This window comes from Loxodonta africana, chromosome 3, assembly GCF_030014295.1.
Source record: "Loxodonta africana isolate mLoxAfr1 chromosome 3, mLoxAfr1.hap2, whole genome shotgun sequence".
NCBI lineage: Eukaryota > Metazoa > Chordata > Mammalia > Proboscidea > Elephantidae > Loxodonta > Loxodonta africana.
In genome coordinates, this window is record NC_087344.1 from 24,794,991 (window position 1) to 24,812,529 (window position 17,539).

A 17,539-nucleotide genomic window follows, 5' to 3' on the forward strand; every position below is an offset into this window, starting at 1 on the left:
GTGATACCCCAGATCGGTCACTCTGGGTGTGATTGTATGTCTAATTACAAGTGAGTGAGTCTGTGACTCTGTGAGTGTGTGGCACACCATGTGTGTGATTTTGATTGTGTTTCAGCAATGGTGTAACAGGTCTGACCATGCCAAAGTCTCTGATGTTGTGGGACTCCATGTGTGGTTGTGTTCCAACCAGTGTGTGTTTGTTACTGTGTTTGTGACACTCTGTGTGTCCTTGACTTGTATGTGTGTGATTGTTCCTGGCCATTGACTTCTACGGCACTGTGTATGTCTGTGATGATCCTGGTTATAAGTGTGTCTCAGTGATTCTGTGACTGTGTCTGGCTGTCTGCGTGTGGGCTGGTCTGTGTTTGTGACAATAGTGTGTCTCTAGACTCCTTCTGTGTATGAGTGTATATCTGACCACAGTGGGGGGTTGTGACTGTGTTTGTAGCACTCCGTGTGTATCTCTCTGCCTGTGGTTATGTGTCTGATCCCCAGTACCTACCCAGGGCTGGCTGTATCCTGAATGTGTGACCCTGTATGTGTGAGGTTGTAAATATGGTGTGGGGACGGCACCTGATCTCTAGTTTCACAGGGGGAGAGGAGAATCAAGATCAACAGCCCAAGGCTGATTCCTGCGAGGCAGAGGTCAGACATGCCTCCTCTCTCTGGCATCTTTACCAATTCTGACACAACAGTCTCTCCCACAGCACTCTCTACTTCTCTGCTGCGTTCGATAATTCATTGCAATGGCCAGACAGAACTCACAGATAATACTCATGATTATGGGGTTTATTAGGGAAGTAACAGGCTCAGGAACACATAGGATACAGTTCTTCCATCAAGACAGTCTGTTCCCAGTCATGCCACTGCTTTTCTCTGCCTCTTCCCTGCTCAGGCAAGTGTCACAAAGCTCTTTTAGCTCTTCCCGAAGCGTCCCCAGGCACCCCACTCCACCAGTAAGCCTCAGCCAGAATACACTCAGCGCTAGCTCCATGGGTCGGCAAACCTAACTCCACCAAGTGCTTGGAGGCACCCTACTCTGCCACCAAGCTTCCTGCCCAAAAGCACTCAGCTTTTTTGCTCCGTGTGCCGGGAAGCCCACTGTGCTGTCCCTGCCAGTCTCTCCTCTGCTCTTTCTCTGCTACCACTTCTCACCATCTTCAGTATTACAACTCTGACTGTCTCCTGGTTCCAGAAGCTTCTCAGTGCTGTAGTGATCCCTGGTCCAAAGGACACACTCTGCTCCTGGCTATTCTTCCTTGATGGTTGTGAATGAGATCCTGCCTTTGCCTGGAACTGGCTCTCTTTTAAGCCTAGTGGGATGGCAAAACTGACCACAATTACCTTATTTGTACAGTTCCAACCAAGTATTGGGTGGGAGTTACAAGACCATGGTGAGAAAGGCCACACAAAAGTGATCCCTCGCACCACAGAGACACAGTGCCTGGGTCCCTGGATGTGTGCCTCTGCTCCCCCGTGTGCACCAGGCAGATCCCCAGATTGTTGCCTTACCTTGGAGCATGGCGACATTGGGGATGGTGCAGCTGCCATCTGCCTCTCTGGCTGTAGGAGCTGGGCAATCAGGAAGAGGAGGTGACTGGGGTGTGTACGTGGCCACATCCCTGCCCGTACCTGTGGCCCCCATGGTTCTGATTCCTGACTTCATTTTGATCAAATGAGCTCCAGGGCGCTCAGCCCACACCTGTTCCTCTTGCCCACAGAGCCTTGGACCCACACAGACACCTGAGTGGGAGTCCAGGTAGCTGGGTGGGGGGGGCTGGGGGGGCATGAATTAAGTAGAGGTGTGGCCAAACTTGCCCCTGACCATTAGTGCTCTGGCCTGTACAACTTGTTCTCTGTACAGGCCATCTGCATCAATCCCTGCTCTGTAAGAGTCAGCTGGGCCCCCATGGATAGACCCCTCTTCACCCCATTCCTACTCCCTGCTTCTGGGCAGGTGGAGAGCCGGCAGCACTGCTGGAGGGTGTCCAGGTGAGAAAGGGACCCCTCCAGGAAGTTTCCCAGAGTAAGGCTGGTCCCACTAAGGAGCCTCATGTGCCAACACACAGTTTCTCTCTACCCCAGCCAAGTGCAGAGCTGAGGGCCTTGACTCCTCCATGCCAGGCCACCAGCTGCACTGGCCAGATCAATCCAGGGTGAGGGTCAGTGGGTCCCTCGTTCCCCTCACCTATAGACTGTGGCTGATGTTTCTGGTTATCTGCTGTATGGTAGGCAGGTAAAATTTGGCTGGGTGGGACTGGGGGTCACACCCCATCCCCTTCCCACCTCTGACCACTGCCTCACCCTAGACCTGGTGCTGATTCTCTGCAACAGGGAGATCAGATGTTCCTGTGTTACTGTGCACCTTCTCTGGCTTCTACTGCTTCCTGTAAAGACCCCTGAGACACCACAAGCTATCTCCCCACCACCCCGCCCATGTGTACTGTGTGCTAGGTTATGGAGTGCCAGTTTGAGAGTCTAGCAGATCTTGGCTGAGTCCCAGCCTTGCCCCTCATAATTGGTGTGTCCTTGGGGATGTGACTTTCTCTCACTGAGCCTCAGTCTTTGCCTCTGTAAAATGGGGATAATGAAAGCATCTCATAAGGCTGTCGTGAGGAGGAAATGAAACAATGCAAATAGGTTAGCACAGTGCCTGCTTATAGTAAGCACTTGTCATGGATTGAATTGTACCCCCCCAAAAAATATGTGTCAACTTGGCTAGGTCATGATTCCCAGTATTGTGTGATTGTCCACCATTTTGTCATCTGATGTGATTTTCCTATGTGTTGTAAATCCTACCTCTATGATGTTAATGAGATTAGAGGCAGTTATGTTAATGAGGCAGGACTCAATCTACAAGATTAGGTTGTGTTTTAACCCAATCTCTTTTGAGATATAAAAGACAGAAGGAGCAGAGAGACGGGTGGACCTCATACCACCAAGAAACTGGAGCCAGAAGCACAGCGTGGCCTTTAGACTCAGGGTTCCTGCGCTGAGAAGTTCCTAGTCCAGGGGAAAACTAATAACAAAGACTTTCCTCCATGTTGACAGAGAGAGAAAGCTTTCCCCTGGAGCTGGCACCCTGAATTCGAACTTCTACCCTCCTAAGCTGTGAGAGAATTTCTTTTTGTTAAAGCCATCCACTTGTGGTACTTCTGTTATAGCAGCACTAGATAACTAAGACAGCACTTAATGAATAGGAGTTGTTACTGTTATTACAAAGAGCACTAACCCTAACCCTAATCCCCCATACCATGGCCTTCCTCAATTGCTTCAGTTAATAAGGCTTTTAGGTGCCATTATGCTATGTAATCCTCAAAGCACTCTTGGAAATGATTGCTATAAGCTTCATGAAGATAGACAGCATCTAGGACAGGGCCTGGAACATGGTAAATACTCAAAAAATATTACATATGAGATTTAATGAATAGATGCTCCTGATGATCAACCCAACCTTTAACCTGCAGCTGTCCCTCCTCCTTGCTGGCATTCTGTCTGCTTCTGTCTCTGCCTGGTGGGGGCTTTGAAAGAGCCCCATGTTACTGCCTTCTCCATGGCTGAGGGTCATCTTGCCACTGCCTTGCTCCATCTTTCTTCATACCCAGGGCTGGCTGCATTACTTAACCAACTTCTGTGCCAACTTCTGTCTGCTCACAGCCTTTGTCAGTTTCAGGTGCTGGGGAGCTTGTGACTGGGGAGCATGTGGGGGCCTCTTTTGCTTCTCTCTCTCTGCCTCACTCCTAACCGTGCTCCCCCATTCTCTCGTCCATAGGTGGTTCCTGAGTACACCAGGCTGCCCCTGAAACTCTCCAGTGTCCCCACTGAGTGGTGTGGCTGTGGCGGTAGTCTTGTATGTAGCTGGCATGACTGTGATGCCTTTCTAAGACTCAGGGGCTGTTAACCTTGGTTACACTAGTTCTGGACACCCTCAACATGCCGTGGAGGTCCTGCATCAGGCTGCCCAGGGCCTGAAGCCTGCCAGGTTGCCACGGGTTCCCATGACAGCATGGAGCAGGGGAGTCCTCAGGCCCCAGAGCAAAGTGTGAGAAGGGACTCAACAGATGTGGAAAAGCTTCCTCCAACACTTCTGGAGACCAAGACTCAGGGCCAAAGTGGAGGGGGCGTGCATAGGAGCCTGTGGCTGTGCCCACCCCATCATGAGGAGGCTCAGATTCATTCAGCAAGTATTTATTGTTAGTGGACACTCTGTGTCAGACTCTGCTCTAAGCGATGAGGAACTGTAGTGGGGGGGGGGGGAAGATTCCTGACATTGGGAGCTGACAGTCTAGTGAGGGAGACAGACAAAAGATTCACGTTCTGTAGATAAGATTTTATAACTTGAGCTGCATGGTGATTACATGGTTGTGTACATATATAAAAATTCATTGAGTTCTCCATTAAGGGTTGTGCATTTGACTTTAAGTAATAGCTTGATAGGAGTCCTGGTAGGCCAGCGTTTAAATGCTTGGCTGCTAACCAAAAGGTCAGCTGTTTGAACTCACCAGCCACTCTGAGGGAGAAAGATGTGGCAGTCTGCTTCTGTAAAGATTTACAGCCTTGGAAACCCTATGGGGCAGTTCTACTCTGTCCAATAGGGTCACTATTGGTTGAAATCGACTCGATGGCAAGGTTTTTTTTAATAGCTTGCTCAAAAGGTAAGAGAAGTGATAATAATGGAGCTATAATTTGTACACTATGCATGATATGTTGTTGCTGTTAGGTGCCGTTGAGTCTTGCCGTCCTCACTTCCAAGGCGTGTTCCAGCTGTAGTTCTTCCAAGACACATTTGTTTGTTCTTCTGGCAGTCCATGGTATATTCAATACTCTTCACCAACACCATAATTCAAAGGTGCCAGTTCTTCTTCGTTCTTCTTTATTCATTGTCCAGCTTTCACAGGCATATGAGGCAATTGAAAATACCATGGCTTGGGTCAGGCACACCTTAGTCCTCACAGTGACATCTTTGCTTTTGAACACTTTAAAGAGGTCTTTTGCAGCAAATTTGTCCAATGCAACATGTCCTTTGATTTCTTGACAGCTGTTTCCATGGGCTTTGATTGCAGATTCAAGTAAAATGAAATCCTTGACAACCTCAATCTTTTCTCTGTTTATAAGGATGTTGCTTATTGGTCCAGTTGTGAGGATTTTTGTTCTCTTTATGTTGAGGTGCAACCCATACTGAAGGCTGTGGTCTCTGATCTTCCTCAGTAAGTGCTTCAAGTCTTCCTCCAATCCTGATGCCCTGTTCTTCTTCATATAGTCCAGCTTCTTGATTATTTGCTCAGCATACAGATTGAATAAGTATGCATGATATGCATATTTTAAAATATACTTAAAAGCTGATATAGAGAAAACTGAAGCTGGGAAAGGGAGAAGGTGCAAGAGAGGTCTGCAGTTTGAAACAGGGTGGTCAGGGAAGGCGATCTTTGAGTCAAACCCTGAATGAGTAGAGTGCGCCATCTGGCTATTTGAGGAACCAAACTTTGGACACAGGCAACGGCAATGGCAATGGCAAAGGCCTTGTGTGGCTGGAGCGGAGCGAATTGCGGCGGAATGTGCTATGATGTCAGGCTGGGGCGGAGTGGCTCCAGGGCTCCCCTGGAGCCCCCAAAACCCCCCAATAGCATAGGTGAATTAGCACATCAAGCAGGGTCTTGGCAGTAGTAGTGGCCCCAGGCCAGGCGAATATTCGCCCTCATAAAGTCATTTTTGCAGTTCCTTGAACTCCGAGACACAGTTGTACGGACACGTGTGCACAGGTAGCCCCCCCTTGGATGCCCCAAATCTCTTCTCAGCCAGGGCACATTCGCCTTGTTTGGGCTTCTGTGATTGGCCGAACTGAGAGGCACTCTAGCCAATCAGCTGCTGGCTCTGGAGGGCTCCTGCTCCGCCCCCCTCCAGCACGTTGACAGCCACGTGGGCAACAGCAGGGCACGATACTGCCCTCTGCTGGAGCGCTGAGCTAGGCGCAGTAGGCTCTGCTTAAGGCAAGCAGAGGCGGGGATGGCCCTGCTCTGGTTCTTATTTTATTTATTCTTCGAGATATAGTAAATTAAAACACAGGCATTTACATATTTAATGTATTTCTATTAGCACAGAGCACAACACTCTTTAACAAGCAATTCTCAAAACAACCCTGTGGAAAATAGCAACTCTCTGGTGGAGAATCCTGGCAGACACCACCTTAACCAAGGGACCAAGGCTAACATCGTAAGTGATAAGACCTATTGACATGATGCACACCCTTGTGTGATGTGATGAGAAGGGTACTTCCCCTCAGAGATGTCCTTCCCAGTAATTGCAAAAACCCAATCTAAGCATTAGACAAACCAAACTGCGAGCCATTGTACAAAATAACTCACTGGTATTCCTCAAAAGCGTCAAGGTCATGAAAGGCTAGGGCAGTCTGGGGAGTTGTCACAGCCCAAAGGAGATTGAGGAAACGTGACGACTAAATGCAATGAGGGACCCCTGACCAGAAAAAGGATGTCAGTAGAAACACCAGGACATCTGAATAAAGTCAGGAGTTTAGTTAGTAGCATTATAAAACCCAAACCAAACCTGCTGCTGTGGAGTTGATTCCTACTCATAGAGGCCCTATAGTACAGAGTAGAACTGCCCCACAGGGTTTCCAAGACTTTAATCTTCACTGAAGAGGACTGCCACATCTTTCTCCTTGGGGTGGTGGGGGAGGGGTTCGAACCGCCGGCGTTTCCGTTAGCAGCTGAGGGTTTGAACCACTGCACCACCAGGGCTCCTTCTCTAAACCCTGAGCTCCCTTATCTATAAGATGGGCTAATAATTTCCTCCCTGAGATGGTGGCGAGGACTACAAGAGATTGTGCCGGGCACAGTGCCTGGCCTACAGTCAGCGCTCCTGAAATGGAAGCCATTATGAACAGCCTCCGCTTGCTTTCTGGAAGGAAAGTTAAGCGAGGAGGGGGCTGGCAGAGCAGGGCTGCCAAGATTAGCAGGTGCAGGGTGGGAGGCCGTGACTCTCTCCCTGAGACACCCAGGTACAAATTTGTGTGTGTTTTAAATGGTTCTGAGAGTCAGGAAGGTTTTAGGGGTCCCCAGGTGAGGGGAGGCATGACAGGGCTTTTATGACTACCCTGGACCCTTGGGGAAGCCCTGTTCCTTACCGGGTCTGACACTTCTCATTTAGATGAGAAACTAAGGGGTTGGGCCTTGGAATTACCAGATAGGAGCTGAGTAGGGGACTGCAGTACCGGCAGTTAGTGATGGGAGAGTCCCCTAGGGTTGGGGCCTCAAGGTGGGATGGGCGGGGTGGTCCTGAGAGCCACTCAGAGAGGGACAGAGAGACAGAGAGACAAGGCAGAGGCATTCAGAAAAACTGATACAGAGACAAGGAACAGAAACACAGAGAGACACAGAGATGGGGAGAAAATGAAGAGACAGAGAGAGCTAGTGAGACAGGCAGATTCATACAGACCCAGAGAGAGACAAAGGTAGAGTTAGAAAAAAGTTAGGCAACAGAGAGGTAGGCAGAGGCCCACAGACCGAGCAAGCGATACAGAGACACGACCCGGAATCGGAGGACGAGACAGACCCAGAAAGGGCCGCCTCCTAGGGGGACCCCGGGCTGTCCCGTGAGGGGCATGCCAAGAGCTCCCCACACGCCGCCCCCGTCGTGCTTGGGCAGTGACTTCAGAGCCCGCGCGGATTCTATAAATGGCCAAGCAGCAGCCGACGGGGGTGGGGGGCGGGGCGGAGTGAGTCAGCGTCGCGCGTCACCGCTGCCCGGATGCCGCTCCCGCCCCTTCTGGGCCACCAGGGGGCACCAGCCGCAAGCCAGGTCGAGGCGCCAGTCCTCGCATGCGCAGTAGCGATCTGTGGACCTTCGAGGGTCGCTGAACGTGGGCAGTATGGGCAGTAGCAAGGTGTCTGCGCGCTTTCGATCCCAGTTCGCGACGTTCGATCTGTGGGTCCCCCGGGGAGTTGGCTTCGCCTGTGTCTCACTTTCCCCATCTGTCGAGCGGGCAAAATCTTATATCCCACTTCATAGGGCTATTGAATTAATAGATCCAAAGCACTTAGAACAATAAACCAAAAAAAAAAAAAAAAAAAAAAAACCCGTTGCCGTCTAGTCGACTCCGACTCATAGCAACCCTATAGGACAGAGTAGAACTGCCCCATAGATTTTCCAAGGAGCTTCTGGTGGATTCCAACCGCTGACCTTTTGGTTAGCAGTCCTAGCACTTAACCACTACGCCATCAGGGTTTCCCTTAGAACAAGCCTGCATATAAAAAAATCCCTTGCCATCAAGTTGATTCCGATTCATAGCGATCCTATAGGACAGAGTAGAACTGCCTCATAGGGTTTCCAAGGAGAGGCTACTGAATTTGAACTGCTCACCTTTTGGTCAGCAGCCAAGCTTAACCCCTGGGCCACCAGGCACTAATTATTAGCTCATTTAATGTATCTTAGGGTCTTCAACATATTATACACCATCAACTTGTCCTTAGCATTAGCCTCCCCCACTCAAAAAAACAAAAAACAAACCAGTTGCCATCCACTGGATTCCGACTCAGGGTGAGGCCATGTGAGTCAAATTAGAACTGTGCTCCACAGGGTTTTCAATGGCTGATCTTTTGGAAGTAGATTGCCAGGTCTTTCTTCCAAGGTGCCTCTGGGTGGATTCAAATCACCAACTTTTTTGTTAGTAGCTAAGGACTTAACCCTTTGTACCACCAAAGAACTCCAGTATCTTAGCCCAGTGGCTCTTAAACGGGTGATCTACCCCTATTCAGAGGACATTAGGCAATGTCTGGAGACATTTGTTTGTCACAACTTGAGGAGTACTACTTTCATCTAGTGGGTAGAGGCTAGGGATGCACTAGAGTCCTATGAAAAGCCCCACAACAGAGAATTAGCCAGCCCTGGATGTCAACAGTGCTGAGGTTGAGAAACCCTGCCTTAGCCTCACAGCAGTAGGGCGGCTTCAAATCCTGCTCTGCCACTAGCAAGCAGTGTGACACTGGGAAAGTGATTCTGCACTTCTGTGCCTCTGTTTCCCAATCCATAAAGTGTGTATAATATCATCCGCCTCTTAGGGTGTTACCAGGCTTGAGTTGATACATGTGTAGCACTTGGAATATGGCCTGACATAAGGGCTATTGTCATACTAGGGTATTGCAGCCATACCCTCAGCGTGTGGTGAGTGTATGGAAGGCCACAGTCATCCAAGTGTCACCATCACCAGCTTGACATGTGTGGCACAGTACAGGTGTGTTATCCACTCCAGTGGTTCAGGGAGAGCTGCTTACAGGTGCCCCTTCCAGGTTGGCCTGGCAGTGACAGGGACTTAGGGGGGTGTTCCTGGCCTGGTACCCACTGGCACAGTCACGCTGTGGTGCAGGCAACCCATGGGTAGGGGCCTGGATCTCTGCTCTCCCAAGAGCTTATGAGAATATGGAGGGGGCAAAACTGGGGTGCCAGGTCCTCAGCAGAGACAATGTTATTGCCTGAGCTCAGGCCCTCTGGCGCTGGGGACACAGAAGGAGTATTTCTTTTGGTCAACACAGCCCCGCTATGGGGCAAGTACTATCATTAGCCCACTTGACAGCTGTGGAAACAGAGGTCTGGAGAGGGGAAGGACTTGCCTAAAGTTATAGACTGTTAGTGCCTAGAGTTAAACTCAGGGTGATGCTCACTAAACTACCACAGGCGACAGTCCTGCCTCAAGGGGGAGAGAGTTAGCCCAGAGAGATGAAGAAAAATGACCTCAGATCACAGAGAGATGGCTTCAGAGACAGAGACAAAGAGACAGAGAGACCCAGTCAGGGGCCCAGTGGACAGTGTGGGGGAGGCACACTGGAGCACTGGAGGTCTCTGTCTGGCCAAGCCCCCGCAAGAAAACCCAAGCTGCCCCCCTAGGTGGAAACAATGACACAATCAGCTTCCAATACCAAGGCCCTGACATCACAAGGGGGGTGGCTGAGGTGGGGGGTGCCCCGCCCCTTGGCAGGCCCCTGTGGCCAATGGGACAGTTTTGGAAGCGCCCGGCCGCCTCCAGAGCTTCAAAAACGTGTGAGGAGGGAAGAGTGTGCAGACAGACGGAGCTTCAGCTGCTGCAGCGGTCCTTGCCATCAGTGCCCCCTCTGCCCGTCAGAGCCCACCGGCCAGCATGTCCTCTGCTCACTTCAACCGAGGCCCTGCCTACGGGCTGTCGGCTGAGGTCAAGAACAAGGTAGGGCTGGAGGGCATCCCTGAACCCCCTCCTGTCTATTCCATGTGACTTGGAACCTGAGAGGGAAAGGGGGAGAGACAAGGGGTGGACGCTGCCTTCCTCCCCGTCATGAGCATCCAGAGCCCTCAGCTATTGTAGGGGGCTTTATGGAGGGCATGAAGGGAGACACAAATCAACAGAGATCCCCACCTGATCAGAGTCCTGTTAACCCTTCATGTTCCTGGAGAGGACGTGGTACCCACTTGTTTTTTTCCACACTCCCAGCCTGACAAAGAAATTGGAGGGAGGCTCGACAACTCAGGTTCCTGGACAGTGAGGCCAAGAAAGTGTGGAAGATCACGGGGGGGAGGGGGGGAGGAAGGCAGGTGGGCAGGGTAGGGAGCAGGCATCACGGACACAGCAGAGATCTATGGATAGGTAAATTGAGGTTCAGAGAGGAGAGGCATGTAGCCAGGGTCCAACAGGAGGCAAGTACAAAGCCGTGACCCTGGACTCGGGGTCAGGAACAGGGTTAGCCTCTCCAGGAGAGGGAATTTGAAATCCGCACCCCACTGGAATCCTCCCATGAGTGCTGCCAGGGGAGGAGTCCCAGTGGCATTTGACAGCCGGAACACTGATGCTCACGGTGGCTTTTCCCAGGGTCCCACGGCGAGAAAGATAAGAGCTGGCATTGAAAACTGGGTTGGGGGATCCTTGGGACTGGAGGAGGGGGGCGGGTGCTCAGTTGGAGACAGATCCCAGAGCCCCCCCCCCCGCCCTCCCGCCCCCAGCGCCAGCCCAGCAGAGCTGCCGCGCCATATAAGGTGGCCTCAGGGAGCCCGGCCCGCCAGGCGCGCTATATAAGGGCTGGTTTGCTTTATAAAGCCGGGCTGGTGGGGAAGGGGGGCGGCAGGGCCAGGTGAGGGGGCTGCTGCCTCCCAAATCTCTCACCATCTTACCCAGGAGAAGGGGGCAGCCCGACCCCCAAGGGCTGGGAGATTGTCTATGCTGAGATGGAGAATTCTTGAGAAGGGGGGCAAAGTGGGGAGAGGAGCCGAGAGAAATACCGGGAAACTGAGACAACAGAGAAACAGGTAGGGAGGGAGGGTGAGACAGGAGCGAACTAAGACTGAGACAGGGATGGAGAAGCAGAAAGGGAAGCCTGAGGAGCCCCCACCAGAGGCCAGGAACTGCAGTCAGAGACCCAGAATGAGATGGAAGAGCGACAAGCCCAATCCTCCCTCTAAAGATGGAGTATAGAACCAGAGAGATGGGGACACCAAGACAGTGCCGAGAAAACACTTACAGAGCCGGGGGAGAGACAGACAGAGAAATACACACACCAGGAGTCAGAGGCAAGACTAAGGCAAAGACAAGCCCACACCCACACCGAGACAGAGCCCAGAGAAATGTGGACCTGGAGGGACACTGAGAGACACAGCGATGAACGACGAAGCCCAGATTTAGGGGCACCTTCTTAGGTCTCCCACTCCCCTGCCTGAGGCACCTACTCTTCCAGTAGAGGGGTAGAGGGGTAGGGAATAGACGGGGGCAGGGTGTGGGGAAGCTAAGCCCTAAGTTTGGAGCGAGAACCAGGAGGCCCAGCTTCTCCCCCTTGTCTGGATTCTCTGGTGCCAAACCTCAGAATGCCCGGAATGGCCCCCTGGGCAGGTGCCACCTCACTCCTGGCCCTCAGCCCACCCCAGCCCCCAATGGGCGCAGAATTGCCTTAGTTGGGAAGGGACGAGGAAGGAGAACAGGCCTATGGAGCTTCGGATTGGGCCCAGGGAGCCCAGCCCACCATGTACCGTGTCCTCACCACCTTCTCTGTGCCCCCCACCCCAGCTGGCCCAGAAGTACGACCACCAGCGGGAGCAGGAGCTGCGCGAGTGGATCGAGGGGGTGACAGGACGTCGCATCGGCAACAACTTCATGGATGGCCTCAAAGATGGCATCATTCTTTGCGAGTGAGTGGGACACTCGTGGCCCAGATCCCGCCTTGGGTCATCCTCCAACCCAGGCATACGTCTCTACTCCCTCAACCTCCCAAGCAACCATGAGCCTGGAGCTGTGTTGGACACTTTATATCTGATACCTCAAAACAGTCTTCCAAGGTGGCAAATAATCATTGTGCCCATTTCACAGACAAAGAAAACAGGCTCAGTTAAGTAAAGCCCATTGCCCAAAGTCCCATGCTATTCCAGCCAAAACCACTCCAGAATCTAATCTTATCCATGGTGCTATACAGGGCAGTCCTATCTGTGGCTTCCAGAGTCATAAGAAAGAGAGGTCATTGCTAAAAGGCAATGAGCAATAACAGCTGTTTATCCCTGGCTTGGAGATATGATGATGTGCCACAGTAATTTAAGTGGGTCCTGATTTACTACTCACCTCAGAACCTAATCACCAAAGGGGATGCAAACCTCTTGTCTTCCAAGTCAGGACTCCATCCTAGCTAATGCTAGGATGGAGCCCTGACCCCAGCCCAGGCCCTATCTGCATCTTTGAGTGTGACCCGGGTCGGGGTGACTGTGAGGGCCACAGTGACTCTTTGGGAAACTTTCTGAAGGCAAAGTCTTACCAAGTCCTAGGTGCTTGGGGTGGGACCTTGTTCCATCATATCTGCCAATGACAAGGAATGAGGAGACAGGGTAACAAGGGGACCACCCTTGTGTCCCAGCTCAGACATGAGGCTGCTCAAGCCTGAGTCATTCACTCATTTTTCATGCAACATGCATTTATGGAGCTTCCGCTGTGTGCCAGGCACTGGTCTAGGCATTGGGGACAATGAGCCAATCAGAGTCTCTATGCTCATGGAGCTTTAGTTCCAGTGGAAGGAGATGGACAGTAAACAAGGAATCCAATAAGCACATACTTACTTGCCTGTAGAGGTTGACATGGGTTGGAATTGGCTGGATGGCAATGGGTTTGGTTTAGTTTACCTGTAGAGGTAAGTGCTATGGAGACCATTTGGGAGGAAGGGGTGTTTCGCTATTTTCTGTAGGATGGTCTGGGAAGGCCTGTGAAGGTAACATTTGAGTAGAGCCTTGGATGATGTGAAGAAGAGGGCTGTGAGGATATCTGAAGGAAGACGGTTCCAGGCAGAGGGAACAGCTAATGCAAAGGCTCTGAAGTGGGTGTGTGTCTGGTGAGTTAAAGGAACAGAGAGGAGGCCAGCATGGCCAGCACTGAATGAGTCAGGGGAAGTGGAGGGAGATGAAGTCACGGAGTTAACTAGAGGCGTTTGTCATGCTAAGGAGTTAGGATTGTATGCTGAAGGAGAAGGGAAACCATTGGAGGATTCTGAACTGGGAATAATCTGAACTGTCTTAAAAAGGTCGTTTTGGCTGTTAGATGAAGACAGGTCTATAGGGGACAGTGTTGAAGCTGAGAGTGCGTGGGGAGGCCACTGTCAGAGCCCAGGTTGAGAGACTCTGGTGGCTCAGGCCAGGGTGGAAGGTGGAGGTGGTGAGAAGCCGTGCCCTCTGGATGTATTTAGGAGGCAGAGCCAAAGGTCTTGCTAAGGGTTCAGATGTGGGGGTGAAAGAAAGGGAAAGGAGGTGGTCAGGGCAGCTCCACGGGCTTTGGCTGAGCACCTGGAAAGATGGTGTTGCCATTTACTGAGATGGGGAGAATGAGGGAGGACTGAGCTTTGCGGGAGGTGGGCATTAGAAGGCTGGAGTGGGGTGTGTCTGATTTGAGATGCTCACGTAGGGAGCTAGTTTTGTGAGGGGTCTGGGCTGAGGTAGGGGTGTTGTGTATATCAATGGCATCTATAGCCAAGAGACTGGATGAAATCAAGGGGGTCAGGGTAGTCAGAGAAGAGACCCAAGGCCTGAGCTATGGGCTCTCTGCTGTGTAGAGGTTGGCAAAAGAAACAAAGACTGAGGTGTGGTTGCCAGCAAGCATGGGAATGAACCTTGTATATAAGGACCCTTTCTGATTGGGGACCTGAGTCTAGCTCCCTGTGGCTGGTTTCCCATCTCAGAGCTGACAGTGTGTGCGGGGTGGTTTGGCAGGGTTGCAGCTGAGACAGAGTCCCTTGGTGCAAATGTTTAATTAACATGCTCAGCTGCTACTTGAAAGGTTGGAGGTTCAAGTCCACAAAGTAGTGCCTGGTAAGAAAGGCCTGGAGATCTACTTCTGAAAAATCGGCCACTGAAAATCCTATGGAGCACAGTTCTACTTGGACACACATGGGCTTGCCATGAGTCAGAATAGACTTGACGGCAATTGGTGGTGTTGGTGGGCAGTAGAGGTAACTGTAGTGGGAAACAACAAAATGGCTATTGCCACCGACTGTCATCCTGACCCCCTCCCATGATAGGCTGGACATGGATGGGAGTAAGAAAGGGTCACCTTTGTCACTCTCCTCCCCTACTCTTTGTAGGTTCATCAATAAGCTCCAGCCAGGCTCTGTGAAGAAGGTAAACGAGTCAACCCAAAATTGGCACCAGGTGAGCCCAGACTCAACCTCTCTCAACCCCTTGCCCACGTGCCCCTGAGAACTCCACTGCCACCCCGCAACCCTCCCACCATTGACTGCTGCCTGATCCCCACCAGCTGGAGAACATCGGCAACTTCATCAAGGCCATCACCAAGTATGGCGTGAAGCCCCATGACATCTTTGAGGCAAACGACCTGTTTGAGAACACCAACCATACCCAAGTACAGTCCACCCTCCTGGCCCTGGCTAGCATGGTGAGTGTGGGTGAAGGATGGGCACCGAGTAGGGCTTGGAAGAGGGCTCGAGAAGGTGAGCTGTGCACTGCCCAGGCTGGGGTGCAAATGGGCCCCTTGTGGCCAAGCCCAGCACAGGTAGGAGGGGTGGAGCAGGGGCTACAAACAGTCGCCACTGGGACAATGCAGCTCAGAGGAGCCCTGATCAGTCCCTGCCTTCAACTCCTCAGGCCAAGACAAAAGGAAACAAAGTGGATGTGGGGGTGAAGTATGCAGAGAAGCAGGAGCGGAAATTTGAGCCGGAGAAGCTAAGAGAAGGGCGGAACATCATTGGGCTGCAGGTACTGCCTGCTCCTCAGTCTCGCTGCTGAGCTGTGAGGTCAAGGACGCCAGGAGGGCACCCTTTTGGAGACACCATATTTGGTATTGACTAAACTATATGCCAGGCACTGTGCTAAGCACTTTCTGTACCCTAACCTAGTTAATCCTCCAACAGCCCTAGAGGGTAGATACTGTTATCATCATGCCCTTTATACAGATGAGGAAACTGAGGCCTGGAGAAACTAGCTCACTGGCCAAGATCCCCAGTTGCTGAATGGTGGGTTTGGACTTGAACACTGGTGCTCTGAGCCACTTACTGGTTGTGTGCCCCTGGGAAGTGACAGGCCCTCTCTGGGCCTCAGTGTTCTCTCAGGTAGACACAGTGCCTCATTAGAGTGCTGTGCCCAGTGAGCTCAGTTATGTTTCATGGCCTATGGTGAGGCTGTGTAACACTTGGGGTGACTCTCCTTGCTCCCCAGATGGGCACCAACAAGTTCGCCAGCCAGCAGGGCATGACAGCCTACGGCACTCGGCGCCACCTCTATGACCCCAAGCTGGGCACGGACCAACCCCTGGACCAGGCCACTATCAGTCTGCAGATGGGCACCAACAAGGGAGCCAGCCAGGTGTGTGTGGGTTGTGGAGGGGGCTGGTGGGACCCATGATCCTCACCATCTCCACCACCTGACCCTACTGCCCCTCCACAGGCTGGCATGACTGCGCCTGGGACCAAGCGGCAGATCTTTGAGCCAGGGCTGGGCATGGAGCACTGTGACACGCTCAACGTCAGCCTGCAGATGGGCAGCAACAAGGGAGCCTCGCAGAGGGGCATGACAGTGTATGGGCTGCCACGCCAGGTCTACGACCCCAAGTACTGCCTGACGTCCGAATACCCGGAGTTGAGCGAGCCTGCCCACAACCACCACCAGCACAACTATTATAACTCAGCCTAGGGGCTGGCGGCTGCCTGCTGCTCTCGGCCGGACCCAGCCAGGCCCAGCCGACCCTCGCCCCCTGCATGGCGTCCTCCAGCCCCCTGGCACCTGCCTACAGGGTTAGAGTTTGGGGAGAGCAGACTGGGGGTCTGTGGGAAGAAAGGGGGCCCTCCTTCCTGCAGCACTGCAGGGTCCAACATAGAGCCAGGGTGTTCCCAACAGCATCCCAAAGGATGCACCGAGCAAGGCTATTCCAGCTGTCCCCCGACTCCCTCATAGGTGGGTGCCCCAGGACAAGAAGCCCCCAAGCAATGCCCCCAGAGCCCAGGCTTGGCCTGTCCCCACCCCATTCCCACAGGGGAGCAAACTGCATGCCCAGAGACCCAGCGGACACACGCGGTTTGGTTTGCAGCGACTGGCGTACATGAACGTGACAGCGGCGTTTGTAATGTGAGCACTTTTTCTATTTCACTGGAGCACAATAAATGGCTGTAAAATCACCCGAGGCCTCCGGGAGCCTGTGTGGCTCTAACACACATGCAGACATGCCCATGCAGATATACTCCATTTCCGGTAAACACACTCTAAAACACACACCCTCCTAACCCTCCTATAACCCCCTCCTCCCTTCAAGCCTCACGGCCACTCAGCTAGGCGACAAAGTCCCTTCCTGAGCCTGTTTTCCTACTGGGAAAATGGGACAGTGAGCTTCGTGGGGCTGCAGGGGAAGCCTGCAGACAGGAGGTGACGTTCCACACCTTTAACCACTGGTGAGGTCCAGGCACTGGCCAATGAGAATGGACAATGGCCAGTGTTCTGAAGGCCCCTTGGGCAGGGTGAACCTTTAACCCTGCCTTGTGGAGAGATGACTGGGGTCTGGGGCTGTGGGGGGGGGGTGGCCATGTAGGGGGCTCAGGGCAATGGCCCTGTACCAACTGGCACAGAGCAATTGAGTAGCTTAACATGGGGCATGGCTGCACCTGTGTGGCTGGCCCTCTTCAGCCCTCTTCTAAGGGCTGGGCTCTGAGCCTGGCCAGCAGCCCAGGACCCAGTCTATAGGCAGAGCCCTAACCTGCCCACGCTTCCGAGGGAACTCTGAGAAGGGAAACTGTTCTTCCCACAGAGGGGAGGCCCCAGCCATCCTGCCTGGAAGCTGACTATTAGGGCTCCAAGGATGCAGCAATGCAGGGAGGAGGCACACCGCGGTCTTCTCCCCTTCTCCTCAGCCCTGGGCAGGGGCTGAGGCTGGAACACGGGGACTTGCAGAGACAGAAACCAGAGACCGACACCAGAGACCGGATGTACAGACGCACACAGCCCCTGGGGCCTTGTAAACCGAATTCCGGGCGCTCTTGGCCTGGCTACCGCTGAGTCGTGATCCCTCTGGGTTGGCGCGGGGAAGCTGTGCCGGGAA

The 17,539-nt window shown here is 52.6% G+C and overlaps 1 protein-coding gene across 3 annotated transcripts; it reads left to right on the top strand.

Moving 5' to 3' along the window:
- Positions 1-7,754: 7,754 nt before the first annotated feature.
- Positions 7,755-16,625, top strand: CNN1 (calponin 1). 3 transcript variants are annotated; one of them, XM_003413080.4, is made up of 7 exons: positions 7,755-10,210; positions 12,035-12,156; positions 14,580-14,646; positions 14,753-14,890; positions 15,100-15,210; positions 15,670-15,816; positions 15,898-16,625. In XM_003413080.4, exons 1-7 carry the CDS (start codon positions 10,148-10,150, stop codon positions 16,141-16,143), a joined length of 894 nt encoding a protein of 297 aa, XP_003413128.1. In that variant the 5' UTR covers positions 7,755-10,147; the 3' UTR covers positions 16,144-16,625. The 3 variants fall into 3 exon arrangements, with proteins under 3 accessions (XP_003413128.1, XP_064136776.1, XP_064136777.1); XM_064280706.1 differs by having other exon boundaries at positions 15,790-15,816; XM_064280707.1 differs by lacking the exon at positions 7,755-10,210 and adding an exon at positions 11,219-11,283.
- Positions 16,626-17,539: the final 914 nt, after the last annotated feature.